The sequence below is a fragment of the Chrysemys picta genome, chromosome 18 (assembly GCF_011386835.1).
Source record: "Chrysemys picta bellii isolate R12L10 chromosome 18, ASM1138683v2, whole genome shotgun sequence".
Taxonomy (NCBI): domain Eukaryota; kingdom Metazoa; phylum Chordata; order Testudines; family Emydidae; genus Chrysemys; species Chrysemys picta.
In genome coordinates, this window is record NC_088808.1 from 20,240,080 (window position 1) to 20,264,889 (window position 24,810).

At 49.6% G+C, this 24,810-nt stretch overlaps 1 protein-coding gene across 10 annotated transcripts in view; it reads right to left on the reverse strand.

The window, feature by feature from the left end:
- The window catches only part of GPSM1 (G protein signaling modulator 1), a 152,770-nt gene that overhangs the window by 30,418 nt on the left and 97,542 nt on the right, over positions 1-24,810 (reverse strand). For 6 of the 10 annotated variants that reach the window (XR_508912.4, XM_008169472.4, XM_065572064.1 and 3 more), the window contains 2 exons: positions 22,211-22,281; positions 15,001-15,180 (listed from right to left, as the gene is read on the reverse strand). Coding sequence is in view for 9 of the 10 variants with exons in the window: in XM_008169472.4 (XP_008167694.1) it covers positions 15,001-15,180; positions 22,211-22,281 (251 nt within the window). In the remaining variant the exon portion in view is untranslated. The remainder of the gene's footprint in view (positions 1-15,000; positions 15,181-22,210; positions 22,282-24,810) is intronic. The other 4 variants (XM_008169471.4, XM_065572065.1, XM_065572066.1 and 1 more) reach the window with 2 other exon arrangements.

Here is a 24,810-nt window from a genome sequence, read left to right on the forward strand (position 1 = left end):
ATCTCAGCAGCGGGGCTCACCCATCAGACTCGCTCACTGGGCATCTCCCTAGCATACAACGCAATGCAAGTGCTGGAGACAGGATGGAGTCTTGGAGGGGGATTAGAACCCACCACCCTTGGCTCCGGGGATGAGCATTCCACCAGCTGAGCAGCCCCAAACCTACGGCTCTCCCGGGGAGGTGTTCGCGTAAGGAATGGGGCACGAAGACTTGAGGACGTGCAGAGGTAACCGTGCCCAGTTTGGAAAGCGCACAAGGCCGACGCAGACTGCGGCTGGGTCTGAATCTACTACACAAAAGCCGATGCTTTTCCTTACCGCCTATTAACTGTGCAGCTAAGCCCATTGACTTCACAGGGCTGCTGTATCTCTGACAGCACACCAGTCCTCCGAGCTGGGGCCCAGAAATAATCCCCTTCTGGCTGAGAATTACAACTCGGAGCCTTCAAAAAACATTTGTTCTCATCATTGTGCCAAAGGGTCACTGATGAGGCCTCTTTTCTGCTGGAATGTACAAAAATGACGGAACAGTCTCTGCTGGGCAGCTTCTAATCAAGGATTTACCCTTCACGAGCCTCAAGGGCAATCTCAAAATGCCATTTACCGTGGGTCCCAGCCAGTCCCGAGGCATCGCAGTTTTGGGGGTGCCGTTATGGCCTGGCGAGAAGGTAACTAACTCTGCCTGTGGTTTGCAGCACTGTAAACAGACACACAGGGAACAAGGCCAGCAAGCAGCGTAAGTGCCAAGCCGTATGAAATCAAAGAGCTTTGTTGTCATTCGTCGCTTGCATGTGTGTTCTGCATGCGTCTGTCAGGGAAGAAGGATTGTCTCATGGATAGGGTTACCATATGTCCGGATTTTCCCGGACATGTCCGGCTTTTTGGACTCCAAATCCCCGTCCGGGGGGAAATCCCAAAAAGCCGGACATGTCCGGGAAAATCGGACATGCGGTCGGTGGCTCGGGTGCCTGGCCGGGGGCTCGGGTGCCTGGCCGGCGGTGCCGGGCCGGGGGCTCGGCTGGCGGTGCTCGGGGGGGCCCGGGGCCGGGCGGCTCGGCCGGCGGCTCGGGTGCCGGGCCGGGGGCTCGGCCGGCGGTGCTCGGGGGGGGGGCCCGGGGCCGGGCGGCTCGGGCGGCGGCTCGGGTGCCGGGTGCCGGGCCAGGGGCTCGGCCGGCGGTGCTCGGGGGGGGCCCGGGGCTGGGCGGCTCGGCCGGCGGTGCTCGGGGGGGGGGGGGGGGGGGGGCCGGGGCCGGGCGGCTCGGCCGGCGGTGCTCGGGGGGGGGGGCCGGGGCCGGGCGGCTCGGCCGGCGGTGCTCGGGGGGGGGCCCCGGGGCCGGGCGGCTCGGCCGGCGGTGCCGGGGGGGGGGGGGCCCGGGGCCGGGCGGCTCGGCCGGCGGCTCGGGTGCCGGGTGCCGGGCCGGGGGCTCGGCCGGCGGTGCTGGGGGGGCCCGGTGCCGGACCGGGCCGGGGGGCTCGGCCGGCGGCTTGGGTGCCGGGCCGGGTGCCGGCGGTGCTCGGGGGGGCCCGGTGCCGGGCCGGGCCGGGGGGCTCGGCCGGCGGCTCGTGTGCCGGGTGCCGGGCCGGGTGCCGCCGGTGCTCGGGGGGGCCGGGTGCCGGGCCGGGAGCTCGGCCGGCAGTGCCGGGCCGGGCCGGGCCGGGGGCTCGGGGGACGGGCTGGGGACCTGCGGTGCCGGGGGTGGGCCGCGCCTCCTCCCCCCCCCCCACACACACACCCCCCCTCACACACACACACCCCCTTACCTGCTTCAGGCTTCCCGCGACTCAAATGTTCGCGGGAAGCAGGGGAGGGGGCGGAGACTTTGGGGAGGGGGCGGGGTTGGGGCGGGGCTGGGGGCGGGGCTGGGGCCCCTTTAAAGTGTCCTCCTTTTGGAGGCACTAAATATGGTAACCCTACTCATGGATAAAGCAAAAGACTAGGAGTCAGGAGAAGTGGGTTCTACCTTAGCGGTAGCTACGCACAGAAAGAAGATCTAGGCATCACAATGTTATCAGTGAAAATGTCCGCTGTAGTCAAAACGTCAGGGTGCATAAGGAATGGGACTGAAAATATCCGAATGCCATCACGTAAACCAATGGTACGCCCACAGTTGGAATATTATGTTCTGTTCTAGGCACCCAGTGTCTGTAAAAGGATCTAGAAAAAGTGAGTGCTCAGTCAGGTTTGGAAATGATGAGAGCCATGAAGAGAGAATGAAAAGGTTGGGGATGATTTAGAGGCACACAGAATAATAAACAGTGCAGAGAAACTAAATCAGGCACTGCTATATGGTCTCAGAATAGAAGAAGAAGATGACAGTCCATACAATTGAAAGACAGTAACTCTAAAACCAACAGAAATAAATCAACACATAATCAACTTGTGGAACTCATTGTCACAAGATATTGATATCAAGGCATTAGTAGGGTTCAGAAAAGGATTACAGTATATGGATACAGAGAAAATCCACAGCTGTATTAAGATGGGGTGGGGGGAAAGAGACGTGAACCCTCATGCTTCAGAACAAAACCAAACACAAACTCCATAATTGTCCACTCTGGGATATCTCTCACATTCCTCTGAAACATCTGTTCTGGCCAATGTCAGAGACAGGACAGTGGGCTAAGTGGACCACTGGGCTGACAATATATGGCAGTTCCTTGATTCTATAGATATGCTCTTTAATTTAAGAGATGTATTAGCATGGATTCAGTTCACTATTTTTAAGCACTCTCTCGATTATATATAATAATCTATTCCAAAGGTATATTTACTGGTGTAGTTAATTTCTGGAAGTATTGTGCAGAATGGACAGAAAGGCAATAATTAAATCAAATCCTTAGAAAGGAGTTTAGTGCATCTCCAGTGACTTCGTCAAATCTCTCCCACCCCACATCCCGGACCGATTTGCAAAAGTGGCCGCAGCGACAAAATACACGTGCAGCTGTTGTGCCCATAAAACCCACATTTGCATGAGCAAAAAGCATTTGTGCAAGCAAAAAATTATGGTTCAGATCTTCAACTGATGTAAATTACTGTTGCTCCATTGATTTCAATGGAGTTATACTGATTTACAGCAGATGAGGATCTGGCCTGTAATTTTTTTTTTTTAAACTCTCCTGGCCTGTATAATGTATTAAAAAAAAAAAAAAAACACCTCCGGAAGATTTTACAAGGGAGTGTATGGAATGCCCCCAAGCATGACAGAGAAGTTAGAAACGAGTGAGGAGTTCCAGATTTCAAGACAAGTCAAACATTTGCAGTTTTATTGCTCTGGGACTGGCTTTAGTTCACCCTTCTTTTTTGTTATTGTTCTCTTTAAAGTGACAGTTTGAGAGACCCGGCAAATATAACATCTCTTTTATTGTCTCACCCCACTTGAGTGTCAGCACCTGCCCAAGAGCCTGCTGGAGAGACGACAGCACGAAGAGAAGCCCAGGCCTCGGCTATGGGTCAAAGTGCCAATAGCTGAACAACCTGCTGGAATGAGTCAAATACGCTCAAGGGCGTCATAAAGAGGACGGTGATCAATTCTTCTCCAAGTCCACCAAAGGTAGGACAAAAAGCAATGGGCTTTATCTGCAGCAAAGGAGATTTAGGTTAGATATTAGGAAGACGTTTCTAGCTCTAAGGATAGTTAAGTATTGGAACAGGATACCAGGGGAGGCTGTGGAATCCCCATCGCTCGAGGTTTTTAAGAACAGGTTGGACAAACCCCCTGTCAGGGATGGGACAGGTTTACTTGGTCCTGCCTCAGCGTGGAGAGCTGAATAGATGACTTCTTGAAGGCCCTTCCAGCCCAGCCTGTCTATGATTGTCAGCCCACCCAGGCTAGCTTTAATCTAGGTAGCACGGGTAACAATAGCAGTGCAGACACCGTGGGATGGGCTTCAGCATGGACCAGCTGCCCGAGCCAAGCCTGCTGGGGACCCTGGGTACGTATTCGGGTTGCTGGCCTGTGCCGCATCTTCACGACGATCACTATGTGTGCTCGCTGGATGAAAGCTAGCGTGGGTCTAGCCCTGACGATCACACCTTTGCTTGCGGTGCAGATGTACTATCCAGCCCCTTGTTTCTGAATCAGCCGAGTGCTCTCCCAGGTACGGCGTAGATGAGGCCAAAGGCACATCTAACACAGTCCCAAATCCTTCATGTCCCCTTCCTGCCGGAATGGCTCCAAAGGAGTCCTGAACTGGGCCCTTGTGTTGGGGATTACTGTCCTTCCGTGGGCCGTAGCTGGTTCGTCAGATCTTCTGGATCAGAGGTAATTTCTACCTCGTCTCTTCTGGAACCTGGTTAGAACACATGGACTGAGGCAGGACAACAGAGCTCCTGGCTGGTGCTGTGATTAACCCCTTTGCTGCCAGACTTCCTGAGTCCTTCCCTACAGCACGCGCTGCTAAGCTCAAGCCGGACGTGTGCAGTAGGAGTTGCAGCTGCTCTGTAGAGATAGAGTACTTGTGGCACCTTAGAGACTAACAAATGTATTTGAGCATAAGCTTTCGTGGGCTACAGCCCACTTCTTCGGATGCATAGAATGGAACATATATTGAGGAGATATATATACACACACACACATACAGAGGAGAGTGCCACAAGTACTTCTGTTCTTTCTATAGATACAGACTAACACGGCTGCTACTCTGAAACCTCTGTAGAGCTGTGTCAGTGTTATCACAGTGCCTGCAAAAAGGACACGCTTGGGGCGGCCCATTACAGCACGCTGGCCTCGTGGCATCACAGTGTGAACGCGACCCCCGGGGGCCAAGGGCAGCACAGCGCTAGCTGCTCGTGCTCACCAGAAGGCCGTACGAGGGTCTGGCCTAGACTCAATCCCGATGCGTGGCAGGCTTAGCAGCAATGAAGCCAGTAAAGGCCCAGTTGTCGCCGTGATGCTCAGAGCCTCTCTCGCGTGCACACTTTAACTAAAGACAGAACCAAAGCAAATCCTACACGTTCGTGACGTTATCATCAGTGGGGGGAATGGGGCTTTTCACGGAGAGAATTCCATCGCCTGGTCCCCGCTAACAGTCGTGGAAGCCGCACTGCTCTGATAATCAATACGTGAGCTGGTAGAACTGATGTGAGCCTTTCTCCTTGTGAGGCTACTTTTTGCTCCCCCAGAACGACTTCCTTCCAAGTGGAGATTCACTGCGACGCACCGACCGTTCCAGCCTCTCTCCTCCATTCCCCCAGTCAGTCCGGCCCATGGTTTCAGATTCAGGGAGAGAGACCGCACGTGTGCTGCTGGGGAGTGAAAGCTCTGGGCTGCGAAGTGCATGAGCCTGGCTTGGCTCCCACTCAGCTATTTGTGCTGCGTCTCTAAGGCTCACGAGTGTGATTCCTAGAACGCTCCACGCCTTGTACAGCGATTACCCGTTCCGCTCACTTGGCCCGGGGAAAAGAACAAAAAGAAAACGGCCCCTCGTGCGCACAAAAGACCACACGCCTCGGACCTTTTCCTTGTGGCAAGTAGGGGGAGACGGCTACGAGCAAGGGCTGAACTTCAGAAAGCGGTCTCTGAAGAGGCACTAGAAAGCTCTCCAGGGCCGGCTCTCTGTTGAGACTTCCAGCCTCTGCGTAGCAAATATCTTGGGAACAGTTTCTCTGCTGGTAATGAGGCTCTTTGGCTTCTGGCTGGGACCCAGCAGCACTGAATGGCCCCTGCAGAAGTAAACCATGAGGAAAGGCGCTTCAAGAGCCCGGTGAAAGTTCAGGTACCTACCCCTGGTATTTCAAAGGAATCTACACAACCGCGGCAGCGTCCCAGATGGCAGCCACAGTGTCGTCCTATTAGAATGTAACAAACCCATCAGTGGTCTTGTCTCTCCATGATTCCAGCGAGTCTTTTTCTTCTTCTCATCCTCCTCCTCTTTCCTAGGGCTTGTCTACACGGGGCAGTTTTACCAGTTATACTGGTGTAATTATAACAGTGTAGTTAACAGGTGTAGTTATACTGGTATAATCCCCCTTGTGGACACGTATTGCAGAATAAGGGTATGTCTTCACTACCCGCTGGATCGGTGGGCAGCGATCGATCCAGCGGGGATTAATTTATTGCGCCTAGTCTAGACGCGATAAATCGACCCCCAAGCACTCTTCCTCGACTCCCGTACTCCAGCTCCACGAGAGGTGCAAGCAGAGTCGATGGGGGAAGCGGCAGCAGTCGACTCACCGTGGTGTCTTCACGTAGCTGAAGTTGCATAACTTAGATCGGTCCCCCCTGCCCCCCCAGTGTAGACCAGGGCTAAGTGTGCTCACATGGGAAGTTATACCAGTATAGCAACATCAGTTTCAATTCACACCTTAGCGTATACTGGTCTAACGTTCCTGTGCAGACAAGCACGTACCCTTTTCTTTTCACCCAACACCCATGCTAGGCACTGGTCCGAGGAAAGGTGCTATTGGGGGAAAGACCTTAACCAAAAAAGTGGGTCTTGCGTTTGATCTGGTGAGCACTCAGCCTGTTCTCCTCTAGCGGTGTGCTCCATAGCCTTCGAAAATGCTCTGTCCTTCGCGGCTGAGTCTCTGAAACGTCTTCGGTGCATCTTGGAGAGTTGCCAGTGGAGAGGTGTTCGCTGGGATAGCCAGGTGCTAACCCAGGAAGAGCCCTATAGTTGGGCAGGGACTTGGAGCTCAATTGGGAAAGGAATGAGAAGCTAGTAGAGCGCATAAGCACCAGTGCGAGTGGCTCACGTTGGCCTTTAGTGCTTAAGAAATGAGCGGCAGGGTGTATTACGAGCTGCTGCTTCTGTGTGGCATTCACGTGCGAGCCCAGGCAGAGCCAGTTCCAGCCCCGGCGTCTGGGGAGGCCATGGATAACCTGGGTGAGGAGAAATTTTCTCCGCTCACGGATAAACTGCCATGCAGATAGGGCCCTGTCTGTTTTCCAGCCACAGCGGAATGCCTATCCCACCGAGCTATTTAGCACAGCCAGCCACAGTCACTTCCACTCACGCCGGCTGTTGGCACAGCACCGTTCCCTCGCTGGTGACGTCAGGCTTTTGACGTCTCGGCCTCGCAGTCCAACGGCACTCGTGACCAACACATCAGTTCAGCGCCCTGTTTCTGGGCTCATAAAACCACTTGCCAAAAGCACTTGCCCACTCTAAATAAGACAAGCGAAAGAGCCCCCCGCATCCTGTCTACGGTGGGGAATCGGCAAGATTTTCCATTCTTTTGACAGCGATGGCTCGCTATACTCATAAAAAAAGCCTAGTAAAGCCATTTGTCACGGGGAATGTTTAGAGATACGGCATGCATGAAAACTGTTCAGTGTCCAAACACATCATCAGCCCGTCTCTGCAAGTCTTCATTCCAATCAAAACCAGGTCCTCTTTCTTGTGACTATAAATGGTCTGTGTTGAGAGAACTGAGAGCAGGGCAGTTCTACCAGAGGAGGGGGCTCTGCATTCACCTCCCAGGTGGAGCCTCCTGCCAGAGGAGGGTTCGCATGCGCAGGGCCATTCCCAAGGGGCCGCTGCACTTGGCTGTGGTGCCTATGGCAGAATTCCCACTATTAGCCCTAGGTTTGTTACTTGGCTGTTTCCATTCCCATCAGATGGGCACTTAGGCCCTGACACAGCAAAGCACTTTAGCAAGCAGGGGAATGTAGGCGCGTGAACCATCCCATTGACTTCGACGGAAGTCCTCGCCGGCTTAAACAGAAGCCCAGGCTTTATGCGCGTTGTCGGATGAGGACGTGAGCTGCAAGTCCCAGTCCAGGCACCAGTCTGTTCTGGATGGGAATTAGAAGCCGCCAGTTTTCACCTCAGTCCATTTAAAAAAAGGGGGGGGGAAGGATGGGAGAGCAATACCCACGTGAGACCGTTTTGGAATCCAGTGTGTTCTCTAAAATTAATCCATCCATTTAAAAAGTGACCTTTCCAAAGCATTGCCCGCCTTTCCTCAGAGCCTTTTTGCACATGACACATCCCAGCTGGGCAGAAGGAACTGGCGAGCCAGATCGGTGAAAGAACGAATCAACCTGGACCTTTTCGCTTGAAACCTTGAGCAAACAGAACCCTTTCTTCGGTTTGCTAGCCTTTAATCGGGGGGACAGCGGCCTTGTGGTTAGGGCGCTGGCCTAACACCCAGGAGAGGGGAGTTCACATCCCGTTCTGCAAAATCGGCAGAATATTGCCCTCTCTTAGAAGCCTGGTGAGGCTCTGTCCATTTTGACTGTCACGCTGACTGGAGTGGCTCACAACTGTGAATTCCTGCCTCAGGGCAGACTGGCAGAAAGCAGGGTAGATACCCCATACTGGTAGATTTCACCAAACCAGTGACAAATGTGAGCTCCTGGAGCACTACACCAGTCTTACCATGGAGTCACAGACAGACCCTTAGACTCTCCAGCCTATCTTACCACCCAGACCAACTGGACTTCGTGATTAAAAAGTCACTACAATCACATCACATCAGGTTGCTCCCAGTTCCAAAAGACCAGCCACTTACCCCAGATCAGTTGGTATTCAAGATCCTAGACAATGCTGGTAGGCAATTCTTTAGTAAACTAACTAAAGGTTTATTAGCTAAGAAAAAGAAATGAGATTTATTGAGAGGTTAAAGCAGGTAAAATATATGCACAGGTGAGTCACAGTTTGTAATACCAAATGGTGGCAGTGATGTAATAAACTGCCAGTTTCCCAAAAGTCTTTTCAGGGTAGCCAGATTGTCCCTGGGGATCTCCACTTTGCATCAGTACACGTCCCTGTAAGAGTCCCAACAGTCCGGAGATGAAGGATCTTTCCTTGAATCCATATTTATAGCTTCTTCTGACAGAAAACAAGCTGACAGTGTCTCTACCCATGTGGGCTTTTCCGTTGATGACGATGAGCGAAGAACGCACTTTGAGCCTCTGACCTCCGGCCATCACACACAGTGGCCATTTGCTTTGAAATGAGCACTTTTTCTGATAAAGTCCTTCATTAGCATTCCGCAAGGCTTCCTTGATGGGTTATTTAGTTACAGGAGAATGTACAATGCAAATGTTTGCTGCTGTATCGCAACAGGATACAGATAATAGAGAACAATGCAAGTAACCGGCCCATTGGTGTTTACGCTTCATAAAACTAAATACACTCTGCTACCTTCAGCAATCACTTTGATCTATACTAATATACAAGTGAATTGGCCTGAATACACGCTGGCATGACCTGGCCAGCGTCACAACTACTGCCAAGTACTTTGAGATGCTTAGGCAGAAGGTGCCTTAGGGTGAGATTTCAGCAGCTCCGGTGAGTTAGGAGCACAAACCTCAGCTGACCAGCAATAGGACTCGTGCTCCTGGGCCATTTTTAAAAGCTTTGGAAAATCTCACCCTTAGCAATGCCAAGTAAAGTAGTGAGATGCACCGTGTAAAACGCAGAGTCCCCTGTAAAGCACATCAGCATTTGGACCCAGCTTTAGCATATGATCAGTTACAGGGAAATGGGAGCGACTTTTGCTAAGGGCCCGGCTATAAAAATATAACCAATCAATCCCTCTTCACCAACCCCAGCCCTACCCCACACCAGACCCAATCTGTACCCGGACTGCAGAGCAACAGTTCTTCAGAAGCCCGATGCTTCCTATGCCAACTTGGCAAACGTGATCTACGGGAAGCAAAGCAAAACCTCTCCCAGCCCCGTGGGGAGGTGGATCTGTCCACACACCTCTCCCAACTCACTGGCAGCACGCTAGCTGAATTCAAGGTCCCATCGAGCCCTTCCCAGTCCTGCCAGCTCCGTGTGAGGGTCAAGGCCAGAGGGCGGATGAGCTCCCAGAGAAGGGAACTTTGGCAGATAGATGGAGAGGGTGAGCAAAGCCTCCTCTGGAGAAACCGTCCCAACCGGCTGAGTGCTCCTGGCTCGGGGGGACCAAACAGCAGAAGGGTTGCAGCACAATGCTATAGCCTGGCCTCCCATTCAGACGTGTTGGGGCTGACCCCCCCCGCCCAGCCCAGCCGGCCCCCCTGCGCGTTCTCCTGCTTTACTCAGCAACTAAGCCATCAATGACCATAACAATAAGAGTACAGCACCTTGCATCCCAGGCTTGTAGACATCTTTACAGTGATCGTTTGTGGCTCACACACCTGGCGTGAGGTAGGTAGGCAGTAACTATCTTACAGAAGAGGAAACTGAGGCACAAGATGTCATACAGCTAGTCTGCAGAAAAGCTGGGGAAAGAACCCAGGTGTCCTGACTCTCAGTCCTATGCTTTAGCCGCAAGATCATCCTTCCCTGAGGTATATGGCTTAACTCTGTAAAGCCCTTGGGAATCCAAGCGGTGTTCAAAATGCTACAGAAAACAAAGAGCATTGCAATGCACAGGGTTTTGCAACTCTCAAGGAGGAAGCACAGTCCGGTGGTTTTAGGACACTAGCCTGGGATTTGGATTCTATTCCTTGCTCTTGTGTGACCTTGAGCGTAGTTTCTGGGCCTCACTTCCCCACCCGTAAAATAGGGATAATATCTACTGCACAGCACTGTTGTGGGGTTAAGTACGTTAAACTCCGAGCAAAGAAAACGTCTCTTTGTTGGTGTCCTTCACTGACAGATTTCACCCATTAGAGGCTTTAAGCAACAAACAGTCTTCACTAAAGGACAGACTTTGTGGATTCTCGTCTAAAAAGTCCAGCCAACGGCAGCTTCCAGGGAGCTGGCTCTGCAGTGTCGTACTGTGACCCAGCGGACACATCTAATTTTACCTCGTCACGTTAGCATCTAGGGTGGGATTTGCCGGATGTGAGCTAAAAAAGGATCATGTAAATGAGGATTATAGCTTAAAAAGCCCACCCACGCGCCCATATAGCAAACTGCTGCACTGCTGCATCGGGCTTCAGCAGAAGGAAACCGAATAGGGTGGCCATGACATACAGATGCAGAGTGTGTGTGTGTGTGTGTGTGTGTGTGTGTGTGTGTGTGCGTACACGCATGCATACAGCATGGCCACACTTTTCAGAGGGGCTCAGCACACATAACCAGGGCCAGTGTTTCAAAAGAACTCTGCACCCGAAGTGTCACAATAGGGGCCACTGGGTGCAGAGCACTTTTATAAATCTGGCCCCGTGTGTGTGTGTGTGTGTGTGTGTACTTCACACATGCACCCATACACATTATTACATAGACCTATACATACGAATAGGCATGTGAGTACTTGTGCACACACACACACACACCACGCACACAGAGTACTGATGAGCGCATCAGACTATCTGCTAGCTACGGCGCCATCATCACAGGGATGTCTCAGCATCTTACTGCCCGTAGCTTTTTGTGTACGAACAGAGGGGCAAACCCTAGAGAGGGGGTACAGCACTCCCTGCTGGAAAGTAGGGGAAGTCACAAGCACCCCCATTGCAAATGAATATTGGAAACGCTAGCATTTTGCTATACGCGCCCGTCCTTCATGGTAACCGCCTACATTTCAAAGCGAGAAAAGGCAGACAGATAAAAAACAAGGGACAAAGCTCTGTGTAAAGAGAGGAACCAGCCACAGTAGGGAAACCAGCCCACACTGATTTATTCCTGGTCCAAACGCATGCGTTTGTCCCAGCGTATAACCCTTAGCCTGACTACTGATTGAAAACAAATCCAATCAAACCCTTCTTGCTAGCTCTTCACTGGATATGGGCCATCAGCCACCAAATATGGGACACCCCTTCAAATACAAGCCAGGTGGTCACCCTCAGCTTTCAGCCCAGGGCACTCCTGAGTGTCTGATCCATTCTCTACGGGGCGGGATCAAAGGGGCCATGTTCGGTGCATGCAGGGAACAGACTCAGACTTGTCCTTCTCTAAATTCTGCCACCCTTTCTCACGCCCTGTGCCCTTTGCGTGGTACATTAGGCTCGTATCATGCTGTTGGCCCAGCGTGCAGAACAGATGAGAAGGACCCTAGGCCTCTGCCCATATTACAGACAAAGAGGCGTAGAAGAAAAACCTCGGCCTGAAAAGCCAGAGCGGGCTGTGAAGCAACGCGTCCCGTTCTATGCAAGGCCAGAGAAGACGTGAAAGGGGCTTCTGCCTCGCGAGTGCAGCTGACACCAGCATTAGATTGCCAATAGGTAGGTAAAACCTTCCTCACCACTGCCCAGGAGAGAGAACTCTTCCAGAGGACCTCCAGCGGGGCACTGTCTGATTTCCCTAATCTGTGTGCACATTTCTATGGTAGAGGCTTGGGAGCTTGCACATGTATAAGACGAGATAGTCAGAATGGCCCCTTCTAGCCTTAAAAAAATAGATCCATGTGCGTATAACTTAGGGTCTGATCCAGTAAACACTATGGGTTTGTCTACACTTGGAAATGCACCAAAATAGGTACTCTGGACTAATCCGTTGGGTATAAATCCTGCAGTGGACATGCCTATATAGCCATTTCAGTACATTTCAAAGTGCCGACAACCTCCTGAGCAGAGCGCCCCCTGTCTGCAGGATTGGAAAGTACTCAGGATAGTAACTTGTCTTTTGGTCTGAAACGTGCGACCTTCCTCCCTGTGAAATAGCAATAAATAAAGAGTGCAGGTGTGCGCACACGCATGTGAACACTTCTACCCCTTGCTGGCCAGTGTGTGTGTGAAGGCCTGTGCATCTGGGGAGGGGAAAACCAAAGGGGTTACAAGGTCTGGTTCAGACCTGAATCTCAACCTCAAAGCAACTCCTCAATTGCCACCCTCTCTCCCCTCCGCCAACCTTCACCTCCCAGGGTGGCTTGCAGACAGCTCGGCTTTTCTGCATCAAGACTTCCACAAGGTCACCATCCGTCAGTGACGTTCAGTGGGGGCTTTACTTCCGCACACAGCAGCCTATTTACTTGCCATTGTGCTCGTGGGGGGACGCCGTTTGCCTGACTGCTTGCTGGAGCTGGGCTTTTGTTTGGTTTGGGGCTGCAGGTTTGTGTTAAAAATACAAGGCTATTTCTGGCAGAAATGTTTTCTCTCTCTGTGTTCCTTCTGCTGCCCCCGTACCGCCGCCGCCTCCTCTTTGGCTCGCTGAGCTTTGTTTTCCTAGCTGGTGACCAGCCTTGCACGGGTAAACAGAGGAAAGCGTTCTTCCTAGTAGACTCCCATTTTTCCAAGGTGCTGCCTGGGACTGGGATATCAACTCGGAGAGTTCTCTTAAAGGGACACAGTCCTGATAAATATCCTACGTAGGGCAGTCTGTGGCTCCCAGCCCTGGGCTCTGACCAGTAGACCATAATCCAGGGAACCCAAATGCAAGAGTCGAGATAAATCCAAATACCTCAAACCCTAGGGAAGTTTTGAGTCTAGATCCAAACTTTGCAGCTCAGATTCATTTCTAGCTCGTACAAAAAGCTTTGGTTTCCCCTGATTGTTGTTAGTGTTTTTAATGCTAATAAAATAGGTCCTTTGCTTGTTTGTTTTTTCCGCATTTGGACTCAAATGTTCCCCCGCAGGATTTTGTGCAAGTGCATGAGAACGGAGCATTCCCGTGGAGCCGGCACGGCTTAGCAGTGCCCATTTTATTATTTAAATCGTAACTGTCGCTCGGAGCGCAGAACAGCCACCTGAGGAATCATAAGAACACGATAAAAACATAAGAACGGCCATCCTGGGTCAGAGCAATGGTCCGTGTAGCCCAGTAAGTATCCTGACTTCCAGCAGTGGCCAGTGCCAGATGAACAGAACAGGGCAGTTACTGAGTGATCCATCCCCTGTCGTCCAGTCTGAGCTTCTGACAGTTGGGTGTCTAGGGACACCTGGAGTATGGGGCTGCGGCCCGTACCATCTTGGCTAACAGCCATGGATGGACCTATCCTCTATGAACTTATCTCATGCTTGTTTGAATCACAGCTCCTCATTTGAGATCACTCAGTGAAGACATTTCAAAGCCACCTTGCCCACAATAAAGAAACCTGCAGTTGCTTGCGGGTCTGACTCCCCCCTGCGGCACTGAATACAGAACCCGCACAGCTGCAGGAAGCCACCGCAGGGGAACCCATTAGCTGCCTGTCAGAATGGAAACCGGTACCACCAACACAATCAGAAAATGACTGTGTGCTGAACAGCTTGATGTTCAGGGATAACAATATATACAAAAAGACACCAGCAGTTTCCCAGACTGGGACCCTCTGCAGTTCAGGGACCAACCGCGTAAGTCAAAGCAACTCCACTTCTGACACTGAACGCCGTAACTGCCACATGACACCACCACAGCCAGTGATTGAACACAACTGGCACCAACTTGTTTATTCCCAGTTTCCCACGGCGGAGCAAATTTGCCGACCCCGCTATGCAGTCACTAGCGATCCCTCAGAGAGGAGGGGCTGGCTGGCCTACGCTCTTCCCTGCTCTCTGAAGCAGCACATAATGACACTCAGCTACTTCCCAGGGCCTACCCAGAGCTCTGGCCCCTAGGAGAACATCAGCACCAGCCCAGGGATGGGCTCAGAACAAAAAACGGGCCAACCTTTTCCAAAAGCAACCCGTGATTTTGGACACTCAAGTGGGGACTCCTAAAAAGGGTCTGATTCCCCAAAAGTGCCGAGCACTCACCCCCTAAAGAGCAGGCATCCTCTCATGTATCAAGTTAGGGGCCCGCAAACGGAGACAGCCAAAATGACTAGAAATGTTAGCCTCACACGCTAACACTCCCACACTTAGGAGAAGTTCAGGTCCCCTCTCTAGTAAAAACAGCAAACGAAAAACAACCATAGCATCGTTCACATCATCACAATTATTAACAATAATAATCCACAGCTCTGACAGAGCACTTTGTATCAGTAGATCTCAAAAGGAGAGCTTTATAAAGGGAAGTCAGTATCATTATCCCTATTTTAAAGATGGGAAAACTGAGGCAGGGAGAGTGAATTGACTTGCTGAAAGTCACACATCAGGCCAGTGGAGAACTGGGAATAAAACCCAGGTCTCTGAAGTCCAGTGGTCTATTCAGGTCACACTGTCTCCAGCCTCGTCAGGTTACACATGTGACAAGAACAAACATTTTAAAAAAGCTCAAAGAGCTCTGTCGGGAAACTCCCCCAAACCCCCATCTTCCTACCGATTGAGACACTTGGAGTCGGACATCACTGGCATCCAGTGGTGACGTATTGGAATCCTGGGATTTCCTCTCTGAACTGGACTGGTTCTCCTGGTATTTCTTGGATCTCACAGGCAGAGACAAGAAGTCCTTTCCCGTGATCTTCAGGTTTCCCATGTGGTGGCTATCCCCATTCTGCTCCTTGGGAGGACAAGAAACAGTTATTGCACAAATCATTCAGCTGAGGCTTAACGTGGTGATTGCAGGTTTACATCTAGAATCTGTAAGAAATTAACCTGTAGATTAAAAGGCATAATGATGGTGTCAGGGAGTGTTAGGCATAGAAAGTTTTAGAACATAAGAATGGCCATACTGGGTCAGACCAATGGTCCATCTAGCCCAGTATCCTGTCTTCTGACAGTGGCCAGTGCCAGGTGCCCCAGAGGGAATGAACAGAACAGGTAATCATCAAGTGAACCATCCCCTGTCACCCACTCCCAGCTTCTGGCAAACAGAGGCAAGGGACACCATCTCTGCCCATCCTGGCTAATAGCTATTGATGGACCTATCCTCCAGGAACTTATCTAGTTCTTTTTTAAACCCTGTTATAGTCTTGCCCTTCACAACATCCTCTGGCAAGGAGTTCCACAGATTGACTGCGTGTTGTGTGAAGAAATACTTCCTTTTGTTTGTTTTAAACCTGCTGCCTATTAATTTTATTTGGTGATCCCTAGTTTGTGACGGATGCACCATTTAGTAGCGGACAATATACATTACTGGAGAGGACGTATCATTCACAGGAAACAAAATTAGTCCAGCTTACATTAGCTTGTCATTAGCATTTTGGGGGAGCACATCATCATTCTTGAAGAGTCCAGGATAGGAAGGGGTGGGGACCTGTTGTTCTGTTTAGAGAGGAAGGGATATTTTAGAGAGAGAGAGAGAGAGAGAGAGAGAGAGAGAGAGAGAGAGAGAGTGTGTGTGTGTGTGTGTGTGTGTGTGTGTGTGTGTGTGTCCAGACCAGTAATATATTATATTTACCAGGCACATAGATAACCATCCTGCAGGCCTGGCTGCAATTCCAGGACAACGTATTAAGATGTGATTGGAGGTATCCACCGCATCAGAGAGGTCTCCTAGTTGCCTTCTCTTTTCCTGACTCTCAGCTCTCTACCTCTATAGCTGCTTTTCAAACCCTGCTCAGGTCGGTCAATTCCCCTTCCCCAAAGGGGCCTGGTTCCTTGCTGGATCAATACCGCAAAACATTTGAGTGGTGTCAACTAACAAATGGGACCTGGGACTTTCAAGGATATCACCCGTTTGTAGCGAAAGCACAAACAATCCTGCACAAACAACTTGGTCTAAATCACTGATGCAGCGCGGGAGACAGAGACATCATCGTCCTCTAACCACCTAGCACATGGGCAGTGCTCAATAAGGATAATAAACAGGATGCAAGGATTTCCTATAGGAAACCGAGGAGAACCCAGCAGCTCGGTCACATTTCAAACTACTCAGAGAGAAAAACTACCAGGTCAGGCAGACGCATGTGACTCAGTCATTCTGAAACAACTCCCCAGAAATTGATTCAATCACTTTAATTCCATCCGTCGTGGGTGTAATTGTCATAGAAAAAACCATTTACCCTACAGATAGTAACAGGCATCTCTGATTTGCAAACACAAAGGGTCCTTAGAGCTCAACAAAGGAATCAGCTGCTGCAGGAGTAGAATCACTCCTTTTCCATCCACTTGCTTCCACACCTAGGGAGATATTCTTCCCTTTCGGACATCCATCCTCAAGGAGCCCAGCACAGATCAGGGTTAAAGGTGAGTAATGATCCAAAAGGCAGAGGTTATAGTTTTGTCTGAACACAATTGAACTAGCTGAACTTCCTGAGTCTGCAGAGAGGGTCGGGGGGGCCTCCCAAGAATGGGCTTCCTGGAGGTGAAGTATTTTGGCGCTTCGTCTGGACGGGACCAAGAAGAGCAGAGGCACGTGGGTTCCAGAGAGAGGAGATCAAGCTGCAGAGATTTAACCTGGATCCAAGTTTTGAACGTCCTGAAGTTCAAGAGTCGTTTGGATGAAGGATCTTGATGGCTCTTAGTTTTATCCACGTTGGCTGGCAAAGCCCTATTCTAGAATCCTTTCCTGCATCTTCACCAACCTCCCTCTGTTGGAAAACCACATGCAGTAGCTCTTCATATTGACAACAAAAGACACCTCCAGAGAAAGAAAAACAGTGCCAGGATTCCAACGGCTCCTCCTTTTGGACCACGAACACTCTTTCCTCATCTGCCTATGGCATTGTATTGGGAACCAGGTGACCCGAGTTCCACTCCCAACTCTGCCATTGACTTGCTGTGGGGCCTTAGGCAAACCACTTCGCCGCTCTGTGCCTCAGTTTCCCCAACTGTGGCTCAGTAGGATAGATAGCATTGGGCAGGTCTGTACGGCATGCCCCACGCGGCTTCACAGGCAGAATAGGTCAGTTGCACAGCCGGCCTGCCCAGATCTTTGGCAGTAAAGCAGACTCACTGGATGCTAGGAGCTTCCGCCAGGAGGGAAGAGACCCCAGATGAAGAGCCACTTTCAGCAGGATAGTCAAAAAAACTTGACCTTGTGGCCGGTGAAACCCTCCTCGAAGCAGAGCTGTGAACCTCGCTGCTCCAGCAAGTCCAAGCCATGGAACTGTTGGGGAGTCCATCTGTTCGCTACATCTGCACCTCCTCGGCATGACTAACCACAGCGGAGTCCGCAGTGACTCTCAGATAATCTGATCAGTGCCCTGAGATTCAAAGCTATGTCAGAGCCGAGGAGCGTGTTTCTCCTGAGCGCAGGGGGAGTGACAGAGCACAGTTAGCTCAGGGTGCAAATGTGAAGTTCTCAACAAGAATCTTCCTGACCCTCTCCCTGGGGGTCTGCCCGGAGGGGAAGTGCCCCCAACTAACAAGCTGTTCCTTAAAGGAGCTTACCATGGACAAGCAGAGTGTGGTGATTGCTGGGTGATGGCAGCTGGTGACAACCGGACTGCCCTGTTTCATGCCTTGCTGTCCATCTTTGCTCTGATAAACATTCATCATCAGCCCCGCCACTCACACAGCCTTTCTGAGGGTGGGTATTACGATCCCCATTTTGTAGATGGAGGAACGGAGACAAGAGAGAGGTGAAGTGACTTGCACAAGGTCACAGAGAAGGTCAGAGTCAGGAAGAGGAACCAATTTCCTAGTCCAGTGTCCTGCCCATTGGATCACGTAACCTCCATTTCTGGAAATAAAGCTCCTCCCATTCCAACCCCCCATGTTTTGTTTTGTTTTTAAATCCCAACTAAGACCTCCGCCCCAACCACGGGCTCCTGCTCCTTACTTCCCTCCCCCAGATGCATCCAACTTCCCACCCTCTCCCTGTCTAACAAACAAACTATCTCTCACTGACCTGGCTACTCTGACACATGGCTATTTCTGTTGTGTGGCTGAGGCCTCGGCACAGACCGAACCCGACAGGGGCTGCAACGGTGCAGGACAGCATGGAGGGGTTTGACGCTCACAGCATTTGAGAGATCCATACTGGAATACTGCATCCAGTTCTGGTGTCTATATTTCTAAAAGGGTGCAGGAAAGAGCCACAAAAATGACTTGAGGGCAGGAGAAAGTGCCGTAGAGTGAGAAACTTGAAGAGCTCAGTGTGCTTAATTTATCAAAAAGAAAATGGAGAGGTGATTTGATTACGGCATACCTGTAGCTTCACAGGGAGAAAATACTAGATACTAAAGGGATCTTTAATCTGGCAGAGAGAGACATAACAAGCAGGGTGGATTGATTTATATCAAAGAAATTTAAATCAATCAATTTTAATGATGATTAAAATAAATTATTTAAATTGAGGTTTAAAACTCCTTGCTGATTGAAATCATGCTTTGCATTTCTACTTTTTAGTTATTTTCCTTAAAGGTTGATCTCATTAGTTGGTAACCACTAAAACATGTTGATTCGCAGCTAAATATAGCATTTACACTAAATTTGGTATTTTTTGCTAACGAGAAGGATATCCTGTATCTATACAAATTTATTTAAGCAATTATATAGTATAATTTATATAACTTAATTTATTCAGATTCTTAATTTTTACATTTTTATATTAGAATATGGTTAATGACCCATTTCTTATTTACTAGATGATGATTAATTTATTTACTTGTGATTTATATTCATGCTCTATTTGGATGTTAATTCAAATTCAATTAAAATGCACAAAAAGAGCATTTCTCTGACATAAATAAAAGTACCTTAAAAGTGCTGGATACATAACCAAACAGTTTATTAAAACATATTTTACATTTTAAGCTAAATGAGCTATTAAACAAAGGAAGTATTATCTGTAGTTAATGAACCGAACAGCTTGCTTTTGGTCACCATGTCCTTCAAGGATTTTAGAACTAGTAGATCTCATCTCTCACACCTAGTTTTTATTCATAGATTGGAAGAGGAAAACAAGCTTTCCTGTTTTTTTCAATTCCCAATTGGTTTCTTAACTTTGAATGAACTGGTCATTGAATTGAACTGGCTGAATAAACTAAAACGAAGAAAATATTCTTTCCGCACAAGCAGAAGAGGCTACTGTTGTCAAAAACTGATTTAATAACTTCAATGAACTTGGGTTCTGGGTGCTGACCCAGTGACTCCTACCAGTTCAGTGGTCTGACTTTCTTTAAAACACTGCAGCAAACATATACTGCTTACCATTTTTTTGGTATTTAATTTAAATTATTTTAATAGATTATAATAAGTTGAGGCCTTAACATAGGTTGTCAATTTCACATTTAATTTTCAATAGGTTTGTTTAAAAAAATAAACCTGCATTAAATTTAAATTTAAAAAATCCTTAAAAAAAAAATCATTTATTTGTATCCACTCTCCATCCAACATGATCCAAAAGCTCGAAGTTAAAACCAGACAAATCAAATCATATAACAGAGTACAATGGTGATTAACCATTGGAACAAATCCCCAGGGGATGGGGTGGATTCTCTATCCACGATATCTTTAGATCAAGACTGGATGCCCTTCTGGGAGATGCTTTAGTCAAACAAGTTACTGGGCTCAATACAGGGGTAACTGAAATTTGAGGCCTGCGTTATACCGGAGATCAGACTAGATGATCTAAAATGATCTTTTCGGGCCTTGACATCTATGAATCTGTGAAAGTGACCGAGGGATCAGGGCAGGAAAGGGCGAGAGAATTGGGCGATGGGGTGGAAAAGGGGTTGGAGAGACTGAAGAGATGAGACAGAGATGTGAGCTTTAATCCGATCACTCTTCCCCCACTGGGAGCTCAGAGCGGATGCCCCCTCCTGGGCTATAATCACATTCCCTCCAAGTGGGCTGAAGAGCAGAAGGAACAACGCATCTGACATCTGATGAGGCCGCCAGGAAGAGACCAAAATACACTCTCTCCTCAAGGGCCACTTAAAGGAGAATGGGAGAACTCAGCGCAGCTCCGGTTTACTCCAGCCTCTCAGCAGGATCTCTGGAAGCTCATAGCCCTGCCGGAGGGCTCAGCTATTACACTGAAGCATGCAGCAAACCACACATCAGTGAGAGAGTCCCCAAGGCCATCCGGTTACTCAGCACCGACTATCCCTCGGGTGCTCATTCAGGCCTCTCTGATCTCAAGCGCCGCAGCCTGGGCGTCACAGCTCCTGAATGCCGCGCTGGGGGAGGCTGACACAACTAGCACCACTATAGCTCCAGAGCACAATGTGTCCCGGTCAATGGCTGGGTGAATTAAAGGGGCAGCGATCACGTCGGGGATTCGAGAGGTCTGGGGTCAGATTTACAAAGGTGTTTAAGTGCCTAAAGATGCAGACGGACACAGTGGCGCTGGAACAGTTTTTATAGTGGGGGTGCTGAGAGCCTTTGAACCCACTGTGAACCCAGTAAACCACTTCAAGCCAGGGGGTGCGGTAGAACCCCCAGCTCCAGCACCTACGGACGGACACCGAGCAGAATTTGCAAAAACCCCATAGCAGGTTAGGTACCTGATTTCCACTGAAAGCCAGTGAGAGTTAGGCACTTGTGTCAAACTCCATTAGGCACCCATCTACATCTTTAGGTGCCTACGTATCTTTGGAAATCTGGTCTTTGCTTGCTATGCCTACCCTGACCCGTGACTCACTCTGCAACTTTGGGTGAGCCATGTCCCCGCTCTGTGCCTCGGTTTCCCCATCTATAAGGAGGAGGGGGTGATAATTCTGACACACCTGAGATCTATGGATGGAAAGGGCTATCTAGATGGTAATTATTACTACAGATTACCTTCAAAGCAAGGCAGAGTGCTACTGGCCTGGGAAATCTCCACTAGGCGAGGGAATGACTAGACCCCGTGACAAAGGCAATAACTGCCAGCAGAATCCAAAGAAGAAAGTCAATGGCCTGGGGAAGGTTTTACAGGAAAATTATTTTTTTCCCTGAAGATGGGAGGTTTCAGCATCTCCCAGCTGGCTCAGACACGAGCGTAAGCACGAGAGAGAGAGACAGAACGGAGAAGAAACATGCCTGGACCCAACATTTCCTATGGAGAAGCCACTGGCAGGAAAGCCTAGGGTGACCAGACATCCCAATAAAATCGGGACCATCCTGATATTTCAGGGTGTGTCGGGGTGTGTCCCATGTCGGGACGCAAATTGTCCCGATATCCGTTGGCAGCGTTATCCGTCAGCTCCGGCGGCAGGGACTGACTCGGCTTTTTTTTTTGCTCTTCCCCCCGCATGTGTCCCGATTTTTTCTTTCCCTCATCTGGTCACCCTAGGAAAGCCTCAGTGGTAATGTGAAGGCTCCTGACTTTGGCCTCTCATTCCGCATTCACCCTGAAGACAGCCCTGTCCCAGCGTAAACCGGACTGAGATTGGCCACCAAGAGCTAACTATCGTCCTCTCCAGGAAGGATTGTTTTTCAAAAAGTGCAGTCACGGGTTTTTCAGATTTCATCTAAGTGCCTTTTTTAGCTCAACCAGCTGTTCTCCTCCTCCAGGCTCCCTAGAAACTCTCTTTGGTTAATCCCAGCAACTCTAGTGATATCTACTAATTGCACATGTCCCCGCAGATGAAGTCAGCCAACAAGCCATTATAGAGTCCTGCTGATATTTAATCTCCTAGGCCAGCCAATGCGAATTTGGTTGTCCTGCCTCCCTGCCCCTTCCCTCCATGACTCCTCTAACAGACAGCTCTGCTTACCTTTTCGGAGGGGAACTTCAAAAGGTCTAAACTGTCCATGCTGTTCCTTTGGATTCTCTTAGGCCTGGCTCCTGAAAAACAACAACATGGACTTGCATGAAGTGGCTGTCACCTATTGTCGGCATTAATGTCATGCAGATAAAATTCAATCCACAGCAGACCCTGGCTCCTGTTAACTGGAGTGATATAAAGTCAACAGGACAGGATGTTGCAGCCGGGATGTCCTTGAGATTCAGAACATGTTTTGTTCCCTTTTGTTTGTTTGCTTTTTCAAAACACTATTGCAGTTCAGTTAGTAATAGCTAGAGCCACGCGATACCAACCTAGACACCATGCCAGCGTAGTGCTACAAGACTAGAATCTTAGCCAGATCCTCTGTAGCAGTGTTGCCAACTGCAAACATTTAAAAAAAAAAATCACAAGTCCCCCCCTCAAAAAATCATGAGATTGACGTAAAAAACCATGAGATTTAACCAAATAATATGTTTTGGGTTCTGTTTCTTTGCCATCTGGTTTCTGAACCTTTGGGATATGCCTGGGTCACTTCTTCAAGCTTCTCTCCACAACCATGAAGGCTAGAAACTTAAATGAAAGCTGATAAGACTTACAAGCTAACATGACTCCAGGAGCTGGAGCATCAGGAAAATACACCACGTACTGCAAGATTGACAATAAAATCATGAGAGCTGGCAACACTGAAGAGAGTCTCTGAGTTTCCAGCAAATTCATTTTATGAAACCATTACATCAAGAATATTACGGATGAAAATGGATTTAGATTCTGACTCTAGAGTCCCCAAACTTTTTGTCTCCGTCTCTCTCTCTCTCTATCATACTTCCTCTTGCCTCTGCACTTCCAATTAGATACATGCACCGTCCCCACTATGCCATAGTCACCATGGCTGGGAAAACTCCTGGCACAGCCCCCACCCGGCTCTCCCTTCTTCTCGGGAGTCTAGATCTGGGCGGGAACCATGCGACATTCAGTGATTTCAGGTGGCAGAGACGCTAAATTTAGAGGATTGGGACCAGTTTTACATGGAAGTTTTCAGGCTCGGAAAACAAAAGCCATGCCGATTCCTGAGGATGGAAACGACAGCGGTAAGGTTCCTGGTGACAGCAAATTCACCAAGAGCAAAACTATTCTGATTTCCCACAGCAACGCCCATTAATCATCTCAGATATTTGTATTAGGGTAGTGCCCAGGTACCCAGATCAGGATTGAGGTGCCATTGCACTGGGGATTGCACAAAACACAGAGCAAGGTACCTTCCCAGACTCAAAGAATTTACAATCCAGTTTAAGACAAAATGCAACTAATGCATGTAATAGACCGACTAAATGGCAGAGGGAGGGCTAGATAATTGTGGGGAAGCAGAGCAGCATTACGCTTCTACAGGAAACAACGGCACCAAGCTGAGTCCAGCTGCATTGCGAGCCTGTGTGTAACCGGGACCCTCACGGTCTGCAAGTCTCAGCTAGTCTGGAAGGAGCTGGGCTGAAATTCTCTTGGGCACACTCAGTGCACCGTTTCCATATGATGAGAGGACAAAGTCCAGATAACTCTTGTTGTGACTGGCGCTGTAATAAAATGTGGTCTAGTGTATGGTGTGATACCGGAGGGCCAGGGAGCAGTGATAGAGTGATAGAGGGGAAATATATAAGCCCTAGGCTAATTAAGGCGTGGTTCCCTGAGACTAGGGAGGGTTGCTACAGGTTAATTGGAGCACCTGTAGTCAATTAAGGCCCTGTCAGGAATCTAATAAACCCCCTGCTTCAGACAGTCAGAGGGGGAGGAGGAAGGAGAGAGGACTGGAGCTTGGAGGGGTGTTGTGAGATTTAGAAGCATCTAAGGACTGAGGGTAACCCCACCTAAGGAGGAAGAGGGTAAGAGACCCGCAGGAGTTGAGACTCAGAGTGAGGAGCAAACCCAGACCCCTCCCGTGCTTCCCTCCTCTACCACCTTCCTGGGCCACTAGTGGGGCCCTCAGCACCCAAGAGCAGGGGCAAGAGGTGGTGTCTTAGCCCCCTCCCCCCCCCCCGAAGAAAAGTGCAGGACCCACCATATGAACATCGGCCATCTTGTCACAATGGTGATTTCATTTTACTAACCTCTACCTAATTGCACAACCCCTAAACTCCATCCTGTCAGCCTAAAATACTTAGATTATTACAGTCCTAAAGCTGCAGTTCAGCAAGACACTGACACACATTTTTAAGTCCATCTCTATTTAGCAAAGCGTGGCAGCACCTGCTTAGTTTTAAGCATGTGCTAAAGTCACATTAAAATCCACAGGAATTCAACACCCGCTTACAATTGAGCACAGGCTGATGGACTTTGCTGAATTGGAACAGTTTGTGGAATTGGGACCTAAATAGAAATTAAATTTCTCTAGAGAAAAGGATTTTGTTGTTAGGCTCCTAAGCAAAGAGCAAGGCCAACACCGGGGCAACCACCATGTCCCTCCAACAGGGAGATCTGTTGCCTTGCCACAGCTGCAAAGTCAAGGCCAATTTCTCAGCTGGCACTCGCTCAGCAAAACAGGACTCTCTCCCGGAAGTCAGGCAGTTGGCCAGGGTTCAGCCACAGAGCTCGCCCAG